The 20,007-nt window shown below is 44.4% G+C and overlaps 1 protein-coding gene across 1 annotated transcript; it reads left to right on the forward strand.

Moving 5' to 3' along the window:
* Positions 1-226: 226 nt before the first annotated feature.
* NTAQ1 (N-terminal glutamine amidase 1) lies at positions 227-20,007 on the forward strand. Its single transcript, XM_065903232.1, has 6 exons — positions 227-548; positions 5,536-5,635; positions 6,593-6,643; positions 10,763-10,911; positions 11,906-12,030; positions 19,351-20,007. The coding sequence occupies exons 1-6, from the start codon at positions 460-462 to the stop codon at positions 19,458-19,460; spliced, it is 624 nt and encodes a 207-aa protein (XP_065759304.1). The 5' UTR covers positions 227-459; the 3' UTR covers positions 19,461-20,007.

A 20,007-nucleotide genomic window follows, 5' to 3' on the forward strand; every position in this document is an offset into this window, starting at 1 on the left:
ACGTCCCTGGCTCCGCCCACTATGAACTCAAGCCTCTGTCGCTCAGACTCCAACCTCAACGGCACTGCCACGGAGCGCCTCGAGCTCCGCCCACCTCTTTCCGCGCCAGGACTTTGCATCGCTGGCCCCGCCTAAGCTCCGCCCACCAGAACCTGCCCAGCCAATCCAGGGCCGCCCGACTCCAGCCACTGACAACAACTCTCTTCATTCCCAGCACCACCCTCCCGGGACCTGCCACGGGCTTCTCGAGCTTCTGCGCGGGATCTTGCGCTTTCAGCCACTCAGGCTCCGCCCACCCTGCCCCAGGCCCCGTCACCCGGGGGCGCCACCGGCGGCCTCGGGCTCCTCCCAGTCCGCCCAGCGAACCAGCGCTGTGTGTAGTGTGCCGGCTCCTCCTCCGAAGCTCGCCGGCGGGGCCGGTCTGTTTTCGTACGCCTCTGGCCCGTGCCCAGGCCCGCCATGGAAGGGGAAGCCCCCGTCGCCGCAGCCGCCCACTACCAGCCGGCCAGCCCCCCGCGGGACGCCTGTGTCTACAACAGCTGCTACTGGTGAGGGGGCGCGGGGGCAGCCCCCGGCGTCTCCCCGGCCCACTCGGCGGTGGAGACGCCGCCGGGCTCCGCCTCTTCCCGGCCCCTCCCCGGGGGCGCTCTGGGCCTGGCTTGAGGGTTTTCCGGTTTGAGGGGCGGAGGGAGCCAGAATGGCAGCGCTAGAGTCTTGAGTGGAGCGTGGGCATTCGGAGGGTGTTGGGGGAGGGGGGTGGTATCCTCCAGGAAGGGTCGAGTCGCTGGTGGTTTACTTCTGCCTGGCCTTTTTCTCCTGGACCTTTCTCAGGGGATCTCAGTGCTTGGGGGCGCCTGGAAGGGGAGTTGGAGGCGAAGGGTGGAGGGTAGAGAGCCTTTGAAAATTATTGTACTAAATTAAAGCCCAAGTGGTTTCGCACTGATGTGAAGGTCATTTTAATTTTGGAAGAGAATGAAAGCACAGAGATTTTGCAATAACATTCCCAAGGTCACTCATTGAAGGCAGCCAGGATTCCAAGTCAGGCCCCGTTGTACCAGAAACTAGGAGCCTAAAGACCACCACGTCGTTACTATAATAGTGGTTACGTTTACACGTGGTACTCAGTATATGCCGAGCATTGTTCCCAGACGTTTCAGTAAACGAATTCATTTCTCCCTACAGTGCATTAGAAGGAAGGTACTATTACTCCCGTTTTAAGGGTGAGCATGTCGAAGCACAGAGGGTTGCAAGAAATTTGCCTACTGCCGCATAACTTGTGAGGGACAGGGAGGCCTAGCTATAGTCCATAGGATGGCAAAGAGTCAGATACAGCTTAGCGACTGAACAACAATAGCATAGCTTGTGAGTGAAGGAAGGCAGATTGGGAACAGAGTCTGCACACTGTACCCCTTTCCTAGACTTCTGTGATGGAATTACAACCCTTAATCTTGGTCTTTCTCACTCCCACGCCTACCATTCCCTTGCTTGAATGGAGACTTCCAGTCCTGCACAAGAAACCTCAGGGTCCTCTGAAACTACCTTTCCTCCTTCAGCTGGTCACCAAACCAGTGCTACCAAGAGCTGGAGTTTGTTCAGCTCTGACTGCATGTCAGGCCCAGTGCCAAGAACTTCCTTTCAGGCTTAGGAGATAGATCTTTTATTATCCTTTTTCTCATTTCCTTTCCTATTGAAAATACTGAATCACAGGGAGGTCTTTAGTTTGCCCACATCACACATCTAGCAAGGGCTTCCCTCGCGGCTGGGTGGTTAAGAATCCACCTGCATTGCAGGAGACCGGGGTTCGATCCCTGAGTTGGGAAGATCCCCTGGAGAAGGGAAAGGCTACCTACTCCAGTATTCTGGCCTGGAGAATCCCATGGACTGTAGGGTCGCAAGGAGTGGGACAGGACTGAGTGACTTTCACTTTCACACATCTAGCAAGTGGTGGTGCTGACTACATTTTATTTCTGCCCCTCCTCTCACCTCAGTCCTCTTAGTTCTTGTCTCTGAGATCCATTCATTTTTTATTCATTAATTCAATAAATGTTTACAGAGGATGTGAAGCAGGGTCCTAGACACTAGGGATACTGCAGTGAACAATGTAGACATATTCCCTGGTAAGATTTCATAGTTCTTACATTTTTGTTGGGGGAAAGCAGACAAAAGCAAGTTTAACCACACTTGGGTGTGTTGAGTGCTGTGAGAAAAATAGAACAAGATAAGAGATGATGACTCACTATATTATTAGGATACTTAAAGACGTTGATAAAATGACATTTGAACAGAGAGCTGAAGAAAGAGGGCAGGAGCTTTGTGAATATTGGCAGGAGATTCCTCCAGGCAGGGGGACAGCAGGTACAGAGGCTCTCAGAAGAAAGCTGGCGAGAGTATTCGAGGAATAATAGAGAGGCCGACATAATAGGAGTGCAGTGATCCAGTGGAAAAATACTAGGAGATGAATATCTGTTCAGTTGATCGTCTCCTCTTGGTTCCTTCAGCCATAGATAGGTCTGTCCCTCCCCGGGTCTGGCCACTGGGGCCTGTTCTGGTTCTTCCTAACAGGCATCTCTGCCCAGCTCTCCCATAGCCCATTAAGTCTTTAATTTTCAGCTGGCTTCATACTGCTCAAAGCCAGTCTAAATTTGAATGTACCCAGAGAACCACCTGGAGCTTATAGAATATGCAGATCTTAGGGTCCAACCCTAGAGAGCCTGGATGTGTGAGCTGCACGGTAGAGCAGTCTGAGTCTGGCCCATTGATCCTGTTTCAGGATCTCAGGGCCAGACAAAAAAGTGTCCTGCGTATAGCAAGCACTGTAAAGATCTGGTCACCATCTGTTCCTGCGACCTATTCGTGAACCTGGCTTCTCTGCTCTGCCCAAGGGTTTCTCAGCCTTGCCTCTGTTGACATTTTGAGCATGGAGATTCTTTGTTTGGGCATCTGTTCTGTGTAGGGCAGGCTCTACCCATTAGATGCCCACCCTCCCCCAGTCTGTCACAACTCAAAATGTCACCAGCTATTGCGAGATGTTCCTTGGGGGACAAGATTACCTCTGATGGAGAACCAGTGCTCTATCCTGTCCAAACGCATCAGGCTGGCGCACCTTTCTGTCTGCTCCTGCAGATTCTTCGAACTTGGAATAAATCCTTCCTCTTGATGTCTGTTAGCTTCTGTCAGATGTCACTTAGCTTTTAAGACCCAGCTTAATGATAATAGTGGTAGATAATATTTGTGTTTCTGTGCAGTTTGCAAAGCATTTAAAAATTGTTTATTTGGCTGCACCAGGTCTTTGTTGCAGCATGCGGGTTTTTAGTTGTGGCATGTGGGATTTAGTTCCCTGACCAGGGCTCAAACCCAGGCCCCCTGCATTGGAAGCACGAGTCTTAGCCCCTGGACTACCAGGGAAGTCTCCTGCAAAGCATTTTTGATTCCGTTGTAATTGTTTCGGATTTTTCAAATAGTTGTTAAGCACTTGTGTCCCAGAGATCCTCCGCTTCTGCGTGCTTCTCTATCAGCTCATCACCAGTCACCCCTGCAGAATCCCAGTCCCAGTATTGCTTTGTCAGCGTCTCTGCTACCCAGATACTCAGCTGACAGCCTGGGGTGTTATTGTTATCGCCCCTCCCCTGCCCATTTTTTTAAACCAATTAAATGAGTTGCAGGACTCATAGCTAATCTGCAGCACTTTCTATTCCAGTGGTGACTCCCAGCATTTCCGAGGATGAGGCCCTCTTTTTTTTTTAATTAGCATCAAAAGTTTTATGAGATCCTCCTTCATGATATTAGTTGTACTCTTGAAAACAAAATTATTGATTAAAAGGGACTACAAATTCAATATCTCTTAGGTTTAATTTTTCTCTCTGTGTAATGTTCACTTATGTTTGAAAAGTAATAAGCAAAATATGTCCAGGCTACATGTGTATTTAGCCAACCAGTAGTGCTCATGGTACATATGGCTTTGAGGACTTTTGGGGTTAACTCTGTGTCCATTCTTGGGAGGGGAAAGGGGAACACACACGGAGAACCCGCTGACCTATTTCCTCCATCATCCTGTATCCCTCAAAATGAATGACTCCCTCCTCTGTACTTGCTCTATGCATCTTTTATGGTCTCCTGCGATGCTCGATTATTTATGGATATGTGTGGCTCCTCTCATCGTCTGCGACTCTGATTTATCATTCTAAATTCCAAGCTCTTAGCACAGTGATTTGTACATCACCGGCTGTTGTTGGTAGTCGATGCTCCTGAATGTCTCTAGGTTGGAAGGACAAATGTCTTCTCAAAGCTCTGTCTGAGAACATCCAGGTTAAAAAAATTTTAGCTACTACATTGTTATATGTCATATTGAAACAGTTAACATAGTATTACTCTATGCTGCACGTCCCATAGAATTATTAGCATTCTCCTGTTGGTATCTCTGCCATCATTTTTTTCCCCATAAGACTTCTGAGATATTCTAGGGAAAAACAAAATCATGGGGAAAAAATACAGACACTTAACCGGTACTTTAAGTCTGGCTGTGTGAAGTGTTGAGACAAGTGGACAAGGGCAAGTCTGAGTGAAACGTGTGTCTGCACAGATTTGTACCAGTCCTCACTGCCGCTTCCCGGTTGCGTGGTGTAAGTGGCTGGAATTAAGGTTTTGACAAATTGAGTCACTTGTGTGAGCAGAATATTGGCGTAGCTCGTTTTGAGCAAAGCTGCTGTGTGCCCCGATAGAAGGAGACAGGAATCCAAAGCTTGGGCTATGAATACCGCCAGGAGTGCTGGAGTGTGACTGCCAGCATGGCTTGGCTTGATGCACTGGGCATTGCTTTACTTCAGTAGTTCTTACCATTGCTTCATAACAGCTGAAGGCCTCTCATACAGAAGAGAGATTCTTCTAGAGTAGGAGAATAAGAAAGATGGATTTCAGTTCAGCCTGAGGAAGAGCTTTCTAAAAGTCAGGACCTCCTCCATACCAGAGGGGCTTGGGGAATAGCATTCACAAGAGGCTCCCTCCAGAAGAATTCCTGGACATATCCCATAACCGTCCTGATCTTTTCCAGGCAGGAGCCCTCCTACACAATACCCATCCTGCTGTTTCCAAAGGGAAGCAGCCAATCAATGTTAAGATTTATTGAGTATTGATGATATGATTATGCGCACTTTACAGAGGAGAAAATCAGACACTCAGAGAGGTCAAGGTGTCCAAAACTTACTACCTTGTAAGTGGCTGAACTGGAATTCAAGTCCCTGGACTTAGAACTTTTAGAATATTGATGGAGCATTTGAGCACTTAAAATGCCTCTGGTAGCAGAGGCAGTGAGCTCTGTGTCCGCAGAGGGGTCCACGCACAGTTCAGGTTGGTAACAGCTGTTGCTGGGAGTGTTTCAGAGGAGGTATAATTAATTGTTAGCCAGTTTTTGGAGGAGGTGGTGTTTAAGGTCTCTGCCAACTTTTTTTTTTTAATGTAATAATCAGTCTTTTGTTCAAATGTGAAAGACACTGAGTGTTCTTGCTTAATTATATTGCTTAAACAATTATTTTATTCCAGTGAAGAAAATATTTGGAAGCTCTGTGAATACATCAAAAACCATGACCAGTATCCTTTAGAAGAGTGTTATGCTGTCTTCATATCTAATGAGAGGAAGATGGTAAGTTGGGGAGTGATTACAGAAAGAACACAAATTCAGGATGACATTTGAAGCTAAATAGAGGATGGGTTTAGCTTATTCTAAACTGTGCTTTAAAAAAAAAAATAAAATGTGCTTTATAAAATATGGCAACAGTTCAAAGTTTGTTTTTGTTTTTTTTTTTTTTTTTTTTTTTTTTTTTAAATATTATTTTATTAGTTGGAGGCCAATCACTTTACAACATTTCAGTGGGTTTTATCATACATTGACATGAATCAGCCATATAGTTACACGTATTCCCCATCCCGATCCCCCCTCCCCAAAGTTTGTTTTTGAATCAGATTTTTTTCCTACAAGGATGTAGTTAAGAGTTTAGTTTCTAACTTGCAGGTAGGGAAATATGTGATGGTATGTTTATGCAAATTCAGTTCCCTTTCTTTAAGTATTAAGTTAGAGCTTTTTAAAATGCTTAGATTAGAAGCACATATGCTCAGGTTTGAAGGAGAAGTTTCTTTCCTGAGTTTTATGGAACTACATTAAACTTCTATAAAGTATTAAAAAAAGAAAGTAAACTCTTCATAGTTTGTAAAGCACTTTTGTGAGCATCATGTTGTTTGATCCCAGTGGATACCTTGTGAAGTAGTCAGGGTCTGGACAGCTGTTTCCGTTTTGTAAATGAGGAAATAGAGACTTGGGAAGATTCCATGAATGACTAAGTGGGAGAGCAAGAGGTGAACCTGCCAGGACTTCCGATCCCTAGTTTGGGTCTCTTTCTACTCTCCAGAGAACATCTTAACAATGAATTATTGCTCTTTCATCATTAAGGACCCTTGGAAAGATTTGGATTTCGTCTTATCTGTTCATTCTTCCACCTCACTTGTTGGTTGTTTTGAAATATTTTATTTTCCATGTGTGTATTGCCTAAAAGAAGTGGTTGCTCTGTAAAGTTGTGACTCAGGAAGTGTATTGTATTTGTAGATACCTATCTGGAAGCAGCAGGCAAGACCCGGAGATGGACCTGTCATCTGGGTAAGACGGTCAGCACAGACAGCCTCTGATGCAGCAGTACTTGTAATCCAGGAGCGGTCTTTGTGTTTTGGTAAAGCAGAAATGATGGGGCAGTAGAGAAAGACTATGATAGTTATTAATAATTTGACCTTTGGATGACAGATGTTATTTGGTGTAAGGCAGAAGCACTGACGGGCATGTTTTCTTTTAATTTTCAAATTATTATAGAAGTGATTTTAAATGGCTGATGTAGCAGATATAATTGTTGTCTAGACTCTTGTCTATCTAGCACTGGAAGGAACTTCAGCAGCATCTCATCCATTTGCACAGTAGAGTTATCCAGAGACTGTGAAAAATACAGGTTTCTGGGAATTCCAGTGTTTAGGACTCAGGGCTTTCACTGGCAAAAGTCTAGGTTCAATCCCTAATTGGGAAACTAAGATCCTGCTTGTTGCCTGATATGGCCAAAAAATATATATATATAGGCTTCTAATCTAGTTGATCTAAAGGTTTGGGAATTTGTGTTCTTAGCAAACTTCTGAGAGAGCATGACTGGCATTTGAAAAACACAGATCTCTTCCAACCCATTCATTTTTCAGGTGAAGAAACAAGCCCAGAAAGGCAAAGTGACTAGGTCAGGGTCACCTGGCTGATCGGTGGCAGAACGGGGTCCTTTCCAGCACACATCCGTATGTCACCTTAACCTGAAGAATGGTGCCCTGAAGAATGGAATTGTTTGTGCTAAGAAACATGGAGATAAAAGAAAAGCTCCATTCATGATAACGTAACAAGCATCAAGTTTCCGATGCATATTTAGGATAAGACATCATTTGAATCGGCTTCATTTATTTATTTAACATATATGTATTGAGTGTTTGTTATATACGAGGCACAAAATAGACTGAAACTCTTGGCCTTATGGAGCTCACACTCTTGCTTCCTTCACCAGCAGGAGACTCCCTGCTCTGAAGCCTGAATCCAGCAGCGTTGGGCTGGGAGTACAGGCTGAGTGAGGCACATTGGGGTTAAGCCCAAGTCCCCTCCTGGTGGGCTGTGTGGGCTGTGTGAGCTGGACGGATTAGTTACCGTCCTTCTTTGGTGTCCTCTGGTCGCCGGAGGCCTCAGGGAGATGCTTATTTGAAGCATCACTCTGGTATCTGCACCAGTGCTCTAAAAGCGCTAGCAAGTTTTGTTAGCAGAGCAGTGGAAGCCCAGCTGTGGACTGTCCATCTGCCCTAGCGTCATGCCCCTTGCTGAAGTGCTCAGCTTCCGGGCTTCAGGGAATTTGCAGGGAAAGGACCTGTGGTCATGCCCTCCTTACACAGCAGCTCATGGCAGCTCCTGCTGGAGAATCCTGTTTCAGGAAGTCGCCCACAGACTTCCTGTGTGGAATACACCTCTGGCAGTTGATCTGTGCCTCACTGCTGTTCTGTCGTAGGTGATAGGTGAGCCTCCCTCAGTGGGTGGAGACCAACCCCCCCCAGGAAGAGGTCACTTTCTAAGTGGGCGCTCCTGCCTCTAGCCTGCGGTGTCTTTCCCAGGCGTTTGGACAAGCTCTTCACCTGGCTCAGAGAGTGACGCTGCTTCTCGAGTCTGTACTCCTTGGTCCCCATCTCTGCCTCTCCTCGTGGAAGTGGCCTGCTTTCCCTCTTGAGTTCATTGGCCATCTGCTATGTAGGAACATAGACCTAAGCTAGCCAGAAGAATATTCCTTGTTTATGCCTTTCCTTTTTTTAAAATTTTTTTTGCAGCATGCAGGATCTTAGTTCCCCAACTAGGGATCATACCTGTCATCCCTTTGGTAGAAGAGCAGAGTCCTAAGCACTGGACTGCCCAGAAAGTCTCTGTTTATGCTTTTCCACAAGCTATGTCCTCTTTCTGGAAAACTCTCCCCTTTAGGCAAGATGCAGCCTTTCCTCAGTGAAACTCCCCTTATTAGTTGGGTCCCCGTCCCCCTTGTGGGGGCCCCCCACCACTTTGGTTGGTTTTTAAGAAGGCTGAGTATTTACATAATAATTTCATTAATTCTCTCAGTAACACTGTGAGTAATACTATGAGGTAAACGCTACAGGTGGGCTTCCCTTGTGGCTCAGCTGGTAAAGAATCTGCCTGCAACGCAGGAGACCCTGGTTTGCTTCCTGGGTTGGGAAGATCCCCTGGAAAAGGGAACGGCTACCCACTCCAGTATTCTGGCCTGGAGAAGATTCTAGCGGGCTACAGTTCATGAAGCCACAAAGAGTCGGACACGACTGAGCAACTTTCACTTTCAAACACTACAGTTATCCCCATTTTACAGAAGAGGAAATGGAGGCCGGTTGGTGGTGGGGCTGAGGTTGAACTGGGTGATCCCGCCTCACATGCCCTAACCCACAGGCTCTCCTGCCTCCTGCCTTCCCTCATCCTCTCACTCCTCTGCCACCGTTGACTTGGGATTCCCACTTACTTCTCCAGCAACTTTTTGAATGTTTGGACCTATCTTTCTCATCTCCGTATCTGTATTTTAATAGCAGGGTTTCCCACAAGTAATTGGGAATGTGTATTTAAAAAAAAAATAACATGAAGTAGATGTCAGGAGAGAACCCGATTTGGGATATGGCAGAGACTACTGCTGGCAGGGATGGGAGAAGATCAAAGATGGACTCCTGGGTGGGGAAAGCATTTGAGCCGGAGCTGGAGTGATGAATTGGGGGAGAGCAGTTGAGACGGCAGTGCAGGTGGAATGGAATAACATGAAGAAGCCCAGGGGGCCGAAGTCATGGACTGTTATAGTGGAGGGTTGGATGCATTAAAGGGAGGATAGGGGAGAAGCATTCATTTCTGATGCTCTTTCTGCTTTCCTAAGATAGAATTGGAGCCAAAGGAAGCACTTTGGGCTCTGATGGCGCAGTGTCTCCAGTCTCAATTAATTGTTTTCTCCCTACCTCACAGGGTCAAATGAAACATCATTTAAGAAAGTGCTTTGTAAGCTCTGAAGTACTAAAAACGTATGGTATTCTTAATATTGTACTAATGTGATTGGACTTTTTAATCTCACAGTGCTGTTCTCTGTGCGAGCGTTTTTCTGAGGCTCTCTAGGCATCAGACTGCCCTCATGTCCATTGATAAATCTTCCTGACATCCTTTCCAGCTCATAGCTGGCGTGGGCAGTACCCTGTGTCTGGGGGTGAGAGTGAGAGTTCACATGCATGCTGGGATCCAACTGTGCCGGAGAAGCTCTCCGTGTCCTTTTTAATGGCTCCAGATTAGGGCATGGCTGATTGAAAATCAATAGCAGCAACATTTTAAAAAATTTATTTCTTCAGCTACTCTGGGTCTTAGTTGCAGCACGAGGAATCTTTTATCTTCGTTACAGCATGAGAACTCTCAGTTGTGGCATGTGGGATCCAGTTCCTTGACCAGGGGTTGAACCCAGGCCCTCTGCATTGGGAGCATGGAGTCTTAGTCACTGGACCACCAGAGAAGTCCCTGCAACAACATTTTAAAGTCCTTCCCCTCTCCAGGCTGACCTCAGGCCGTTCCCCTTTGTTAATGGTTTCGAGGATATCCTTATAGACTTTTTCTCTGTACTCATATGCATGCCTGTGTACTTCTGAATACACACATCCGTCTTTATATACACATAAATTTTAAAATAATGTATGATACATAATCTGCAATTTGCTTTTTCCATCCAACTGTGTAACACGGAGTTAATCCAGTTTCCACAGAAGTTTACCTAATTCTTTTTAGCAACTGCACAGTACCCCATCTTACGGCTGCCTTGTAGTTTGTTAGCCTTTCCCCTCTTGGTGGACTTCTAATTGTTCCTGAATCTTCACTGTTAAAAACAGCACTTCAGAGATTTTCTTTGAATATATACCTTTACTTGCATATGGCAGTTTTTCTCTAGGATGAATTCCTAATGGTAAAATTGCTGGGTTGAAGGTATACATTTAATGTACACGAACATTTCCACTTTGGTATAACTGTTCCCTGTCACTGGACATCTGGTCTGTTTTCAGGGTTTTGTGTTTGCTTTGTTATTTTAAGGAGGGCTTTATTAGTCTTGTATATATTTTTGGTGGTAGATAGGCATTATTACTATAACCTTGGAATACTCCATCATAAGGTAACCTGGTTAACTTCAACTTTTACTTCTAGGATTACCATGTTGTCTTGCTTCATGTTTCAAGCGGAGGACAGAGCTTCATTTATGACCTTGACACTGTCCTGCCATTCCCCTGCCCCTTTGACACATATGTGGAAGATGCCTTTAAGTCTGACGAGGACATGCATCCACAGTTCAGAAGGTGAGGAAATTCAGGGTGAATTTACCTACTTTTCTGAAGTTAGACTTTGACGATTATGCAGTTACTTTCTTTGCATGTTTGTTTCTCCGTTGGTTTTGTAAAGATTGCTTGTCTTGGCTTCACCATTGAGTTGATATTTGAGAGTCATGTACTACACAGAAGATTCAAAATATTTTGAAGTTTTAAAGGTTGTCCGTCATATGAAAGGCTGGCAGTCTTTAAAACTTTGTATGATGAAATCCAAAACATTTTCTTTAAGTCAGTTTCAGAATGTCTCTCATACTCTTATTTTTGGGTGTGTGGGTGGTGGGGTAGTGTGGGTTGGGGGAGCTGGATGCCATATGATGCCAAAATTGGGAGGACTATGATAGACTTCCTTGGTAGCTTAGATGGTAAAGAATCTTCCCACAATGCAGGAGACCCAGGTTCAACCCCTAGGTCAGGAAGATCCCCTGGAGAAGGGAATGGCAACCCACTCCAGTATTCTTATCTGGAGAATCCCATGGACAGAGGAGCCTGGCAGGCTCCAGTCCTTGGGGTCACAAAGTGTCCGACACGACTGAGTGACTAACACTTTCATGATATCAGCACCTGAAAATTATGCCCTTGACCCCTGATATATTCATTGAGTAAGTAAAGGCAACTGGATAGATTTCCATGCCTTTGTAGTTTGGAATGTCAGCTGATCATTTCTCATGGCATCTTTAACAGGTATTATAGCCACATATCTGTTTGTGTATCACTGATAGTGGAGAAGGAAATGGCAACTGACTCCAGTATTCTTGCCTGGACAATTCCATGGACAGAGGAACCTGGTGGGCTATAGCCCATGGGGTTGCAAGAGTCGGACAAGACTTAGCAACTAAACTATCTGCCTGTCACTAATAGTAAAAAAATGTCTGCCTAGTTTTGCGCATGTCATAGAAAATGAGTCTCTATAAGAACTGAGGTAGAATTTCAACTGTTACATAAATGAGTGTTGGTTTACGTGCAGGAAATTTAGAGTGATCCGTGCAGACTCGTATCTGAAGAACTTTGCTTCTGACCGATCTCACATGAAAGACTCCAGTGGAAACTGGAGAGAGCCTCCCCCGTCGTATCCCTGCATCGAGACTGGAGGTAAGCCAGGGACGCCCTCTCAGAGGGGCTTCCCATCAGTGTGCTGGTGAGCGAGTTCCCTTAACCAAGGACAGGAAGTGCACTCTCGTTTGGGTAAGACTCCCGGAGTGGTCAGGAGGTGAGAGGGAGTGCAGTTGTGTATATTTATCAGACTCAGGAATGGAGGCTCAGAGAGCAGGATTGGACGGTTTCATGGGAGAGGAAAGGCTTCAGGGAGCCAAACTGCAACCCTGTTGCCGGAGTATCAGCCGTCCCTGCCTCTGGTCCACCAGACTTGGGGAGAACTGTGTTTGTGCCACTTCACCATGGGACTTGTAGAGCCTCCCCGTGGTGGGGCTTCATGTTATGGTGAAGGGAATCCCCTGGTGCTTCTTTGAGACCTGTGAAATCTCTGTAATAAAATCTGCATTAGAAAGGCAGTGAGAGCTAGCCGGTTTTATTGTCCCGCTAATCTCATTTATGTTCTTTTAGGCATCAGTCCAGTTAATAATTTCTTAAGACTTAAGTAGATCAAGGGTTCTTCACCATATTACTATTGTCTGGCATTCACCTGGGTGAATTTATGGTGGGAAGTAATTCACAAGGTTGCCATTAATTGGTAAAAACCATCCTATGATGAGGATGCTGCTGTCTGAGTCAAGATGCTCTGCAGGCTGTAAAGGAGGCCAGAGAAATAAGACATTAGAGTTCAGAGTTCAGCAGGGAAGAAAGTAAAAAGTGTATTTGGTATATTTGAAGGAAGTGAACACTGAAGGAGGATTCCGTCTCTGATTTTTGAGGCTCTCTGTGGAAAGCTGTCATGATTTTTAAAGTTCACATTGGCATTGCTTCGGGTCCACCAACCTGGTTCCCAGGCTCAGCATCAGAACTGGGCTAGCTTAGGTCAAGAGAGGGCTTGGTGGGTCTTGCTTTCATCTCGCACACCCTACTGGGTGTGGTCTGGACAGTGCCCGTGTGGCTCGCTGTGTGCCTCTTTGAGAGGCACTTCGCTTCCACATAGGAGCGCCGACACAGAAGCTGACATGTCGTAAGCCTTCAGCAAACCTTGTCAGCCCCCGTCCTGTCTGAGGTGTTCCTTTGGCTTTTGGTGACTGCTTCCCAGGAGGTGCTGTTTGTGCCAGCCCCCTCCTATCTTATGTTCGTCTCTTCTTCACTCGGCCAACACGAACACTGGAGCCCATGGAGGTCCAGCCCTCTGCCTGCCCCCGGGCACAGCTGGAGGAGGGTGGCAGGGTCTGTTACCTCCCTGTGCTCAAGAGCAGGGAAGGGGATGTCTTTTTTTGCCCCTGTGTAACTAGCTCATCAGTGGCCTCCTGAACTTGAGGTTGGAACTCAAAAGAATCTGCTCTGAAGTGTGGGGTAAACATACTGGTTTCTCATGTAGTAATTTAACCATGTGGCCATGTTCTCTTGTGTGGTCAATCCATTAATTCAAGCCCTGTATTTATCAATTGAACTGACCCAGGAGTGGACCTGGGGTCTCCTGCATTGCAGGTGGATTCTTTACCAGCTGAACTGCCAGGGAAGCTCCATTTATCAAAGGAATGTGTTTGAAGCTGGGATAAGGGAGAATTACTTTTAACTCAGTTGTGTTTGACTCTTTGCAACCCAATGGACTATACAGTCCATGGACTTCTTCAGGCCAGAATATTGGAATAGGTAGAGCTGTTCCCTTTTCCAGGGGATCTTCCCAACCCAGGGATCGAACCCAGGTCTGCACTGCAGGCGGATTCTTTACCAGCTGAGCCACCAGGGAAGCCCCGTTTATCAAAGGAATGTGTTTGAAGTTAGGATAAAGGGGGATTACTTTTAGCTAATTAGTATTGCTTTATTTCTTAAAAAAAGTTAAAGGTTCCAAGAAGACATCAAACTTTCATAGCAGCTGTTTTAGATACTTTCACAGCAGCTTTACTTGGTTCCCTGCATTTAGTTGTGGAATTGGCCCTTAGGGGCTTAAAATCTATCACATTTCATACATTTCACATTATATTTTGGCCCCAGTATTTAATAATTTTGGTGGCCATGTGTCTGCAGGCCCCGTTTTTAATTTAGCGTTTAGTGTATTTTAGATAAAGGAAACTACCCCCTCCTTTTTTGCCCATCTCTGATAAGAAGGAAACCGAGATTCAATCTTGCAGCCTTGCCCTAAAGGCTCGGTTCCAGCAGCAGCCTTTGATGGCTCAGTTTTTAAGGACCTTTCCCAAGTCTTGGACTGAACTGTAGGGTACACCATGACTGTCCCTTTCTCTTTCTAAGCCCTTTGCTGCCTCTCATCCTTTCATTTCCTGTTCTCAAATGATGTGTTATAGTGACACTGGCTCATTTGAGCTCAGCTGGCGGATCAATGTTATACGTAAATAGAAATATTATAGTGGCTCTTAGGGAGGTACAGGCAAATGCTGATTTGTTACACACTGATCTTTAAAAATTTTATTTTATTTTTTATACACTGGTAGGTAATGAATGCCTGCAGCTAATCATTTTTTATTTAATTACATTAAAAAGTCCTAGAAAATGAATACCACTGTATTTCAGAACTTGAGGTTTCCTTTAGCCATTTGTTAAAGATTTTAGCTGACTTACATGGAGTAAGTCAAGGAAGTAAGTACATCTACCCTATGTAAGCAAGAACTTTTGCCCCTTTTCTCCTGGGAGGCGCATGTGTTTCCTTTATTTTGGATTACTGGTCATCCGGCATCCCTGGCTGTCTGATCACGTCAACAGAAGTCCTGGTTTTGCTGATTATCTAGCCTTTTTGTTGTAAGACTCTGTTTCTCGTGTTCTGTATCCTGTTTACCTGCATTTTTGAAAAGCTGTATTTGTTAGATAATATACGCTAGTTTTACATGTTTTTTCTTTCAGTTTTTTAAAAATGTCTTTCTTTTTCTGCTTGCTTAGTTTCTGATCAAGAAGCGTGGCGTTGTTCTTATATTTGTTTCTCTAAATGTAGTGTATCTCCCCCCACCCCCCCGGCTACTTTTTAAGGTTTTTTTCTCTTTCTTATTTTCAGCAATTTGATTATGATGGACTTTAGTTTTCTTTAGACTTAGTCCACATGAGGTTTGTTCAGATTCTTAGATTGGTAGATTTATGGTTTTCATCAAATTTGGGAACATTTGGCCATTATTTCTTCAAATAATTTCTTTGACTGCCACCTTTACCTCCCCTTTTAAAAATAATTCTTGTCCTTCACCTGCACATATATTAGATGACTTGTTCTTATCCTCTTAAGTCAGTGATCACTTTTTTCCAGACTTTTTCTGTATGTGTTTCATTTTGAATAATTATTTTGTCTGTAAATTCATTCATCTTTTTTGCTGCGTTAATTTGCTGTTAAACCCATCCAGTGCGTTTTTTTTTTCATTTTACATATTTTATTTTTTCATCTCTAAAAATTCCACTTGAGGCTGATTTATTTATTTATTTTTATTTATTTATTTATTTTTGCAATCTTTTGCCTCAAAAAAAATCTGCAGAAGGTTCTCTTCCACTATACAATATTCTGGGACAAAAAAAGGAGGAAGAGACCTAAGGAAGAGGAATCCTAATACCCTAAAAGGGCTGCAGACTGAGGAGACAGGATCTGATAAGGGTCATGAGAAGGAGAAGTCCTGGAAGACAGTATAAGTAAAAATTGAGGAAAGGAAGAACAGGGACTTCACTTAAGGAGGGCAGGTTTTCCCTAATGTGTGCCTGAGATGACATATCACATCATGGATTCCTGGATAGTGGCTTTGGGAGAAATGTTCTAGACTCAAGAGTCCTGTGAGGCACTGATCTCACCTAGACCCCATTCTGATCCCAATTATTTTGCAGCTATGACAGATGACCAATTGCTTGATAGCAGCTTTATTCTTTTGAAGTCTAAATTCACCCCCCTTATCAGCAAAGTGACGAAACTGGACTGACTCTTTCCAGCAGATTAAATGAGGAACATGAAATAAATCCCAAATTCACTTATATTTGTGTTGATCTACCCACCTCTACATAGCAGTCTCTATAATTTTATACAGATACATTATTTCCGTAGCAACTAAACCCAGATGGACTCCACAGAGTTATGAAACTAAATATTGTAGTTCCTTTGTCAGACCAACACTGCTATAATTCAGTACTATCTATGCAAACTGGATTCGTAATATAGTCAAAAATCTTATCACCTATTGATTCTGCTCTCCTGGTTGCTTTTATATTTCTCCCCAAAGTCAGACATACTTTTTGGTTACATAATTATGCAATCTGGCCTAGCCCAGGTGAAATCCCTGTACCTTCCAAGAGTTTCTGCAAGCTGCTCCGCATGACATGGATGTTCTCAATGCTCATGAACCTGAAGCGAATATTGGCATAGTTGTCTTCATTTTCATACCCCTTCCCAGCTGCTCGGTTAGCCAAGGCATTTAACACGCAAATTCTCCAGCAACGCAGGAACATAGCCCTGAGCGTCAACATACAGGCTGCCCAAAGTCACACCTAACACATAGACCCATCTCAAAACTCACTACTGGACACTCCATTGCACTCCAGAGAGAAGAAATCCAGTTCCACGAGAGGCTGATTTAATATCTCCCATTTCTCTCTGTTGTGCCCATGTTTTCCTCTACCCTTTTGAATGTACAGAGTGTGTTTATAATAGCTGATCCTTGTCTGCTGGTTGCGTTCTCTCTGTTATTTCAGTCTGCTAACGTTGATGGATTTTGTTCCTGATGTTGAGTCGCGTTTTCCTGTTTCTTTGTGTGATTCATGATATTTGGTTGGGTGCTGGACTTGGTGAATTTTACGTTGTTAATTGCTAGATCTTGCTGCTGCTGCTGCTAGGTTGTTTCAGGCGTGTCCGACTCTGTGCGACCCCATAGATGGCAGCCCACCAGGCTCCGCCGTCCCTGGGATTCTCCAGGCAAAACACTGTAGTGGGTTGCCATTTCCTTCTCCAGTGCTTGAAAGTGAAAAGGGAAAGTGAAGTCACTCATTCGCATCCGACTCTGTGTGACCCCATGGACTGCAGCCTACCAGGCTTCTCCATCCACGGGATTTTTCAGGCAAGAATACTGGAGTGGGGTGCCAGTGCCTTCTCCATGCTAGATCTTGAGGTACTTTTAAAAACAATGTTGGATTCGGTTCTGGCATACAGTTAAATTACAGGGGTCAGGTGGGTCCTTTCAAGGCTTGCTCTTTTAGTATGGACTTCCCAGGTGGCACTAGTAATAAAGAACCCACCTGCCATTGCAGGAGACATAACAGGTGTGGGTTCAATCCCTGGGTCGAGAAGATCCCCTGAAGGGGAAAATGGCAACCCACTCCAGTATTCTTGCCTGGGAAATCCCATGGACAGAGGAGCCTGGCTGGCTACAGTCCATGGGGTCGCAAAGAGCTGGACACGACTGAAGTGACTGAGTGCAGATTCTCAGCAGCCTTTCACCCTGCGCTCATTTAGCCCTGCTACTCAGGTGTAACCTTTCTGAGGATTCTGCCAAATGCCCATGTGTTACGAATTCTCTCCCCCGTGGCTGGTGGGGACCGTGGAAGTTCTGGGAGTTACTAGACCAGCTGCTTTCTGGGCTTCTTTCCTGGCTTCATGAGTTCAGTCCTTAGGCAGACTTGGGGGTAGAGGGTGAGTCCCCTCTGCAGAAATCTAGAACACTGTGTGCATAGTTCGTCCTCTTCCACACTCTGTCCCCTGCACGTAGCTGCCGTGCCCTCCTGGACTCCGGTCTCTGTCTTCCCATGGGCAGAACCCCTGTGCTGTTTGTGTGGCTCCTTCTGTGCTGTGGTCTGGAAATGCCCCCTGGGCAGTGAACTGGGGGATCCTAGGGCTCCCTCCCTTGTTTCTGCTTTCTTAGCAGGCAGTCGTGTTGCCCATTGTCTGACTTGTGGAAAGAGTTGCTGAATATACTTTGTCCACTTTCCTGACGGTTTTTGATAGGAGTACAGTTCTGTAACTATTCTTGAATGAGGACAAGAAGAAATGTGTACACACTTTTAAAAAATGTATGGTATGAAAAATTTAAATAATAAAACTAGACAGAAAATTAGACTTTCAACAGTTATCAGCTCATGGCTGATAGCCCATCCACTTTCCCCCTTCTTGCATTATGTTGAAGTGAATTCCAGATATTATGTCCTTTTAACTCTAAATATTTCAGTATGGATCTCTAAAATATAAGGATTAGTTTATTTAAAGTATGACCACAGTGTCATTATTACAGCTAAAAAAATTAACGGTTCTTTAAAATCAGCATTTATCTCTCTAGTTAGTGTTTAGATTCACAGTTATCTCATAAAGTCATAATCTTTTTCTTATAGTTCATTTATTTAAATTATTATCCAAATAAAACCCCTACCTTATGCTTAGTTGTTATGTCTCTGAGGAGTCTTTTTTTAATATGTAGAGATTCCTAGTCAAGCTCTTTTTTTTTTCCTTGTAATTTATTTGTTGAAGAAATGAATCTGGGAGAAAAGATCTGGTTTTGCGGATTGTATCTCTTGTATCCTCTTAATTTCCTATAAATTGGCAGTCGTATCCAGTAGATCAGCAGTTTATTTGTGCATTGTTTCATCTAGCTTTTTATTTTGACATAACTTCAGATTGCTAGAGAATTGGGTAAAACAGCACAGAAAGTTCTTTGTACTTTTTGCTCAGATTCCAGGGTATCTGAGAAAACCATGGCATAATTATCTAAAGAAAGAAAATAATAAATCAATACAAAAGTATCAGTGCAGCACTGTTCACTTACAGACCTTATTTATAGTTTGCGACTTTTACCCCAATTTCTTTTTTCGGGTCCAGAATCTAATCCAGGATGTTACATGTAGTTGTCACGTCTCCTCACACTCCTTCAGTCTGTGACAATTTCTTTTTTCCTTTACTTTTACACTTTTGCCCTTTCAAAGGGGCTTCCCTGGTGGCTCAGCGGTAAAGAATCTTCCTTCCAGTGCAGAAGATGTGGGCTTGGTCTCTGGGTTGGAAAGATCCCCTTGCGATAGAAATGGCAACCCACTGCAGCATTCTTGCCTGGGAAGTCCCATGGACAGAGGAGCCTGGTGGGCTGCAGTCCGTGGGGTCGCAAGTCAGACACAACTTAGCAACTAAACAGCAGCCCTTTTGAAGGATGCTGATCAGTGACTGTGTGTGGTGTCCCTCAGTTTGGGTTTGTGTGATGTTTTTTTCATGATTCAGTTGAGGTTATACTTGGAGACAAGAATATCACAGAATGATATTGATCCCTTATGAAACCTTTGAATAATTTTCCCTACTTTTGGTCTTTGGGGCTGTTAAACCAGAGTTGTGCCTGCAGTGGACATTTCTTTCATGTATTTTTTTAGATTCCAAGATGAACCTGAATGATTTTATCAGCATGGATCCTGAGGTCGGATGGGGAGCCGTCTACTCGCTGCCTGAGTTTGTACATCGGTTTAGCAGCCAGAACTACTGAACTTGACCTCGGGATGTGGTGCTGCAGAGAAACACTAGAACCTGAACCATCCACCCCTTCATCTGAGACAGCAAACATTATGGTACATTTGGCTTGGAATTATGCTTTCCCCTTTTAATTCAGTTGAGTTGAAAAAAATAAATAGAAACCATTTTTTCGATATGTCAGGTTGAAACTTGATGTAGTTGCTCAGATATTCCTACTGTTCATTTGTTAAAACCTGTGAAGACTTATGCCAGTAATTGCTTTTGTTTTGATATTGATACATGGACTTTGTGTCTCTTTTGGATGTATCATGTCTCTCTAGCTCCACGGTAAGCTCCTTGAGGGCAGGGCCGTGGCCCATTGCTTTGTGAATCTCTGATGCCCATAAAATGTTTGCTTGTAACTGTGCTGCTGCTTGAAGAGGGCTGCCATTGTGAGCTGAATCAGCAATAAATGTTAGTCTTTTGGGACCATTATGTTCTTAGAAAAGTTTGCAACCCTCTCAGGCTTAAATGTTCTTTGGCCTATTTATATGTTTTTAAATAAAATTGACGTAAATTAA

This window comes from Muntiacus reevesi, chromosome 12 (genome assembly GCF_963930625.1).
Source record: "Muntiacus reevesi chromosome 12, mMunRee1.1, whole genome shotgun sequence".
NCBI classification, from domain to species: domain Eukaryota; kingdom Metazoa; phylum Chordata; class Mammalia; order Artiodactyla; family Cervidae; genus Muntiacus; species Muntiacus reevesi.

Excerpts from the sequence above, each read along its gene's own strand:
- NTAQ1 (XM_065903232.1), top strand. The coding sequence starts at position 460 with ATGGAAGGGGAAGCCCCCGTCGCCGCAGCCGCCCACTACCAGCCGGCC. Across the intron at positions 10,912-11,905 it reads ATGCATCCACAGTTCAGAAG|GAAATTTAGAGTGATCCGTG; the intron begins GTGAGGAAATTC and ends GTTTACGTGCAG. Across the intron at positions 12,031-19,350 it reads TCCCTGCATCGAGACTGGAG|ATTCCAAGATGAACCTGAAT; the intron begins GTAAGCCAGGGA and ends GTATTTTTTTAG.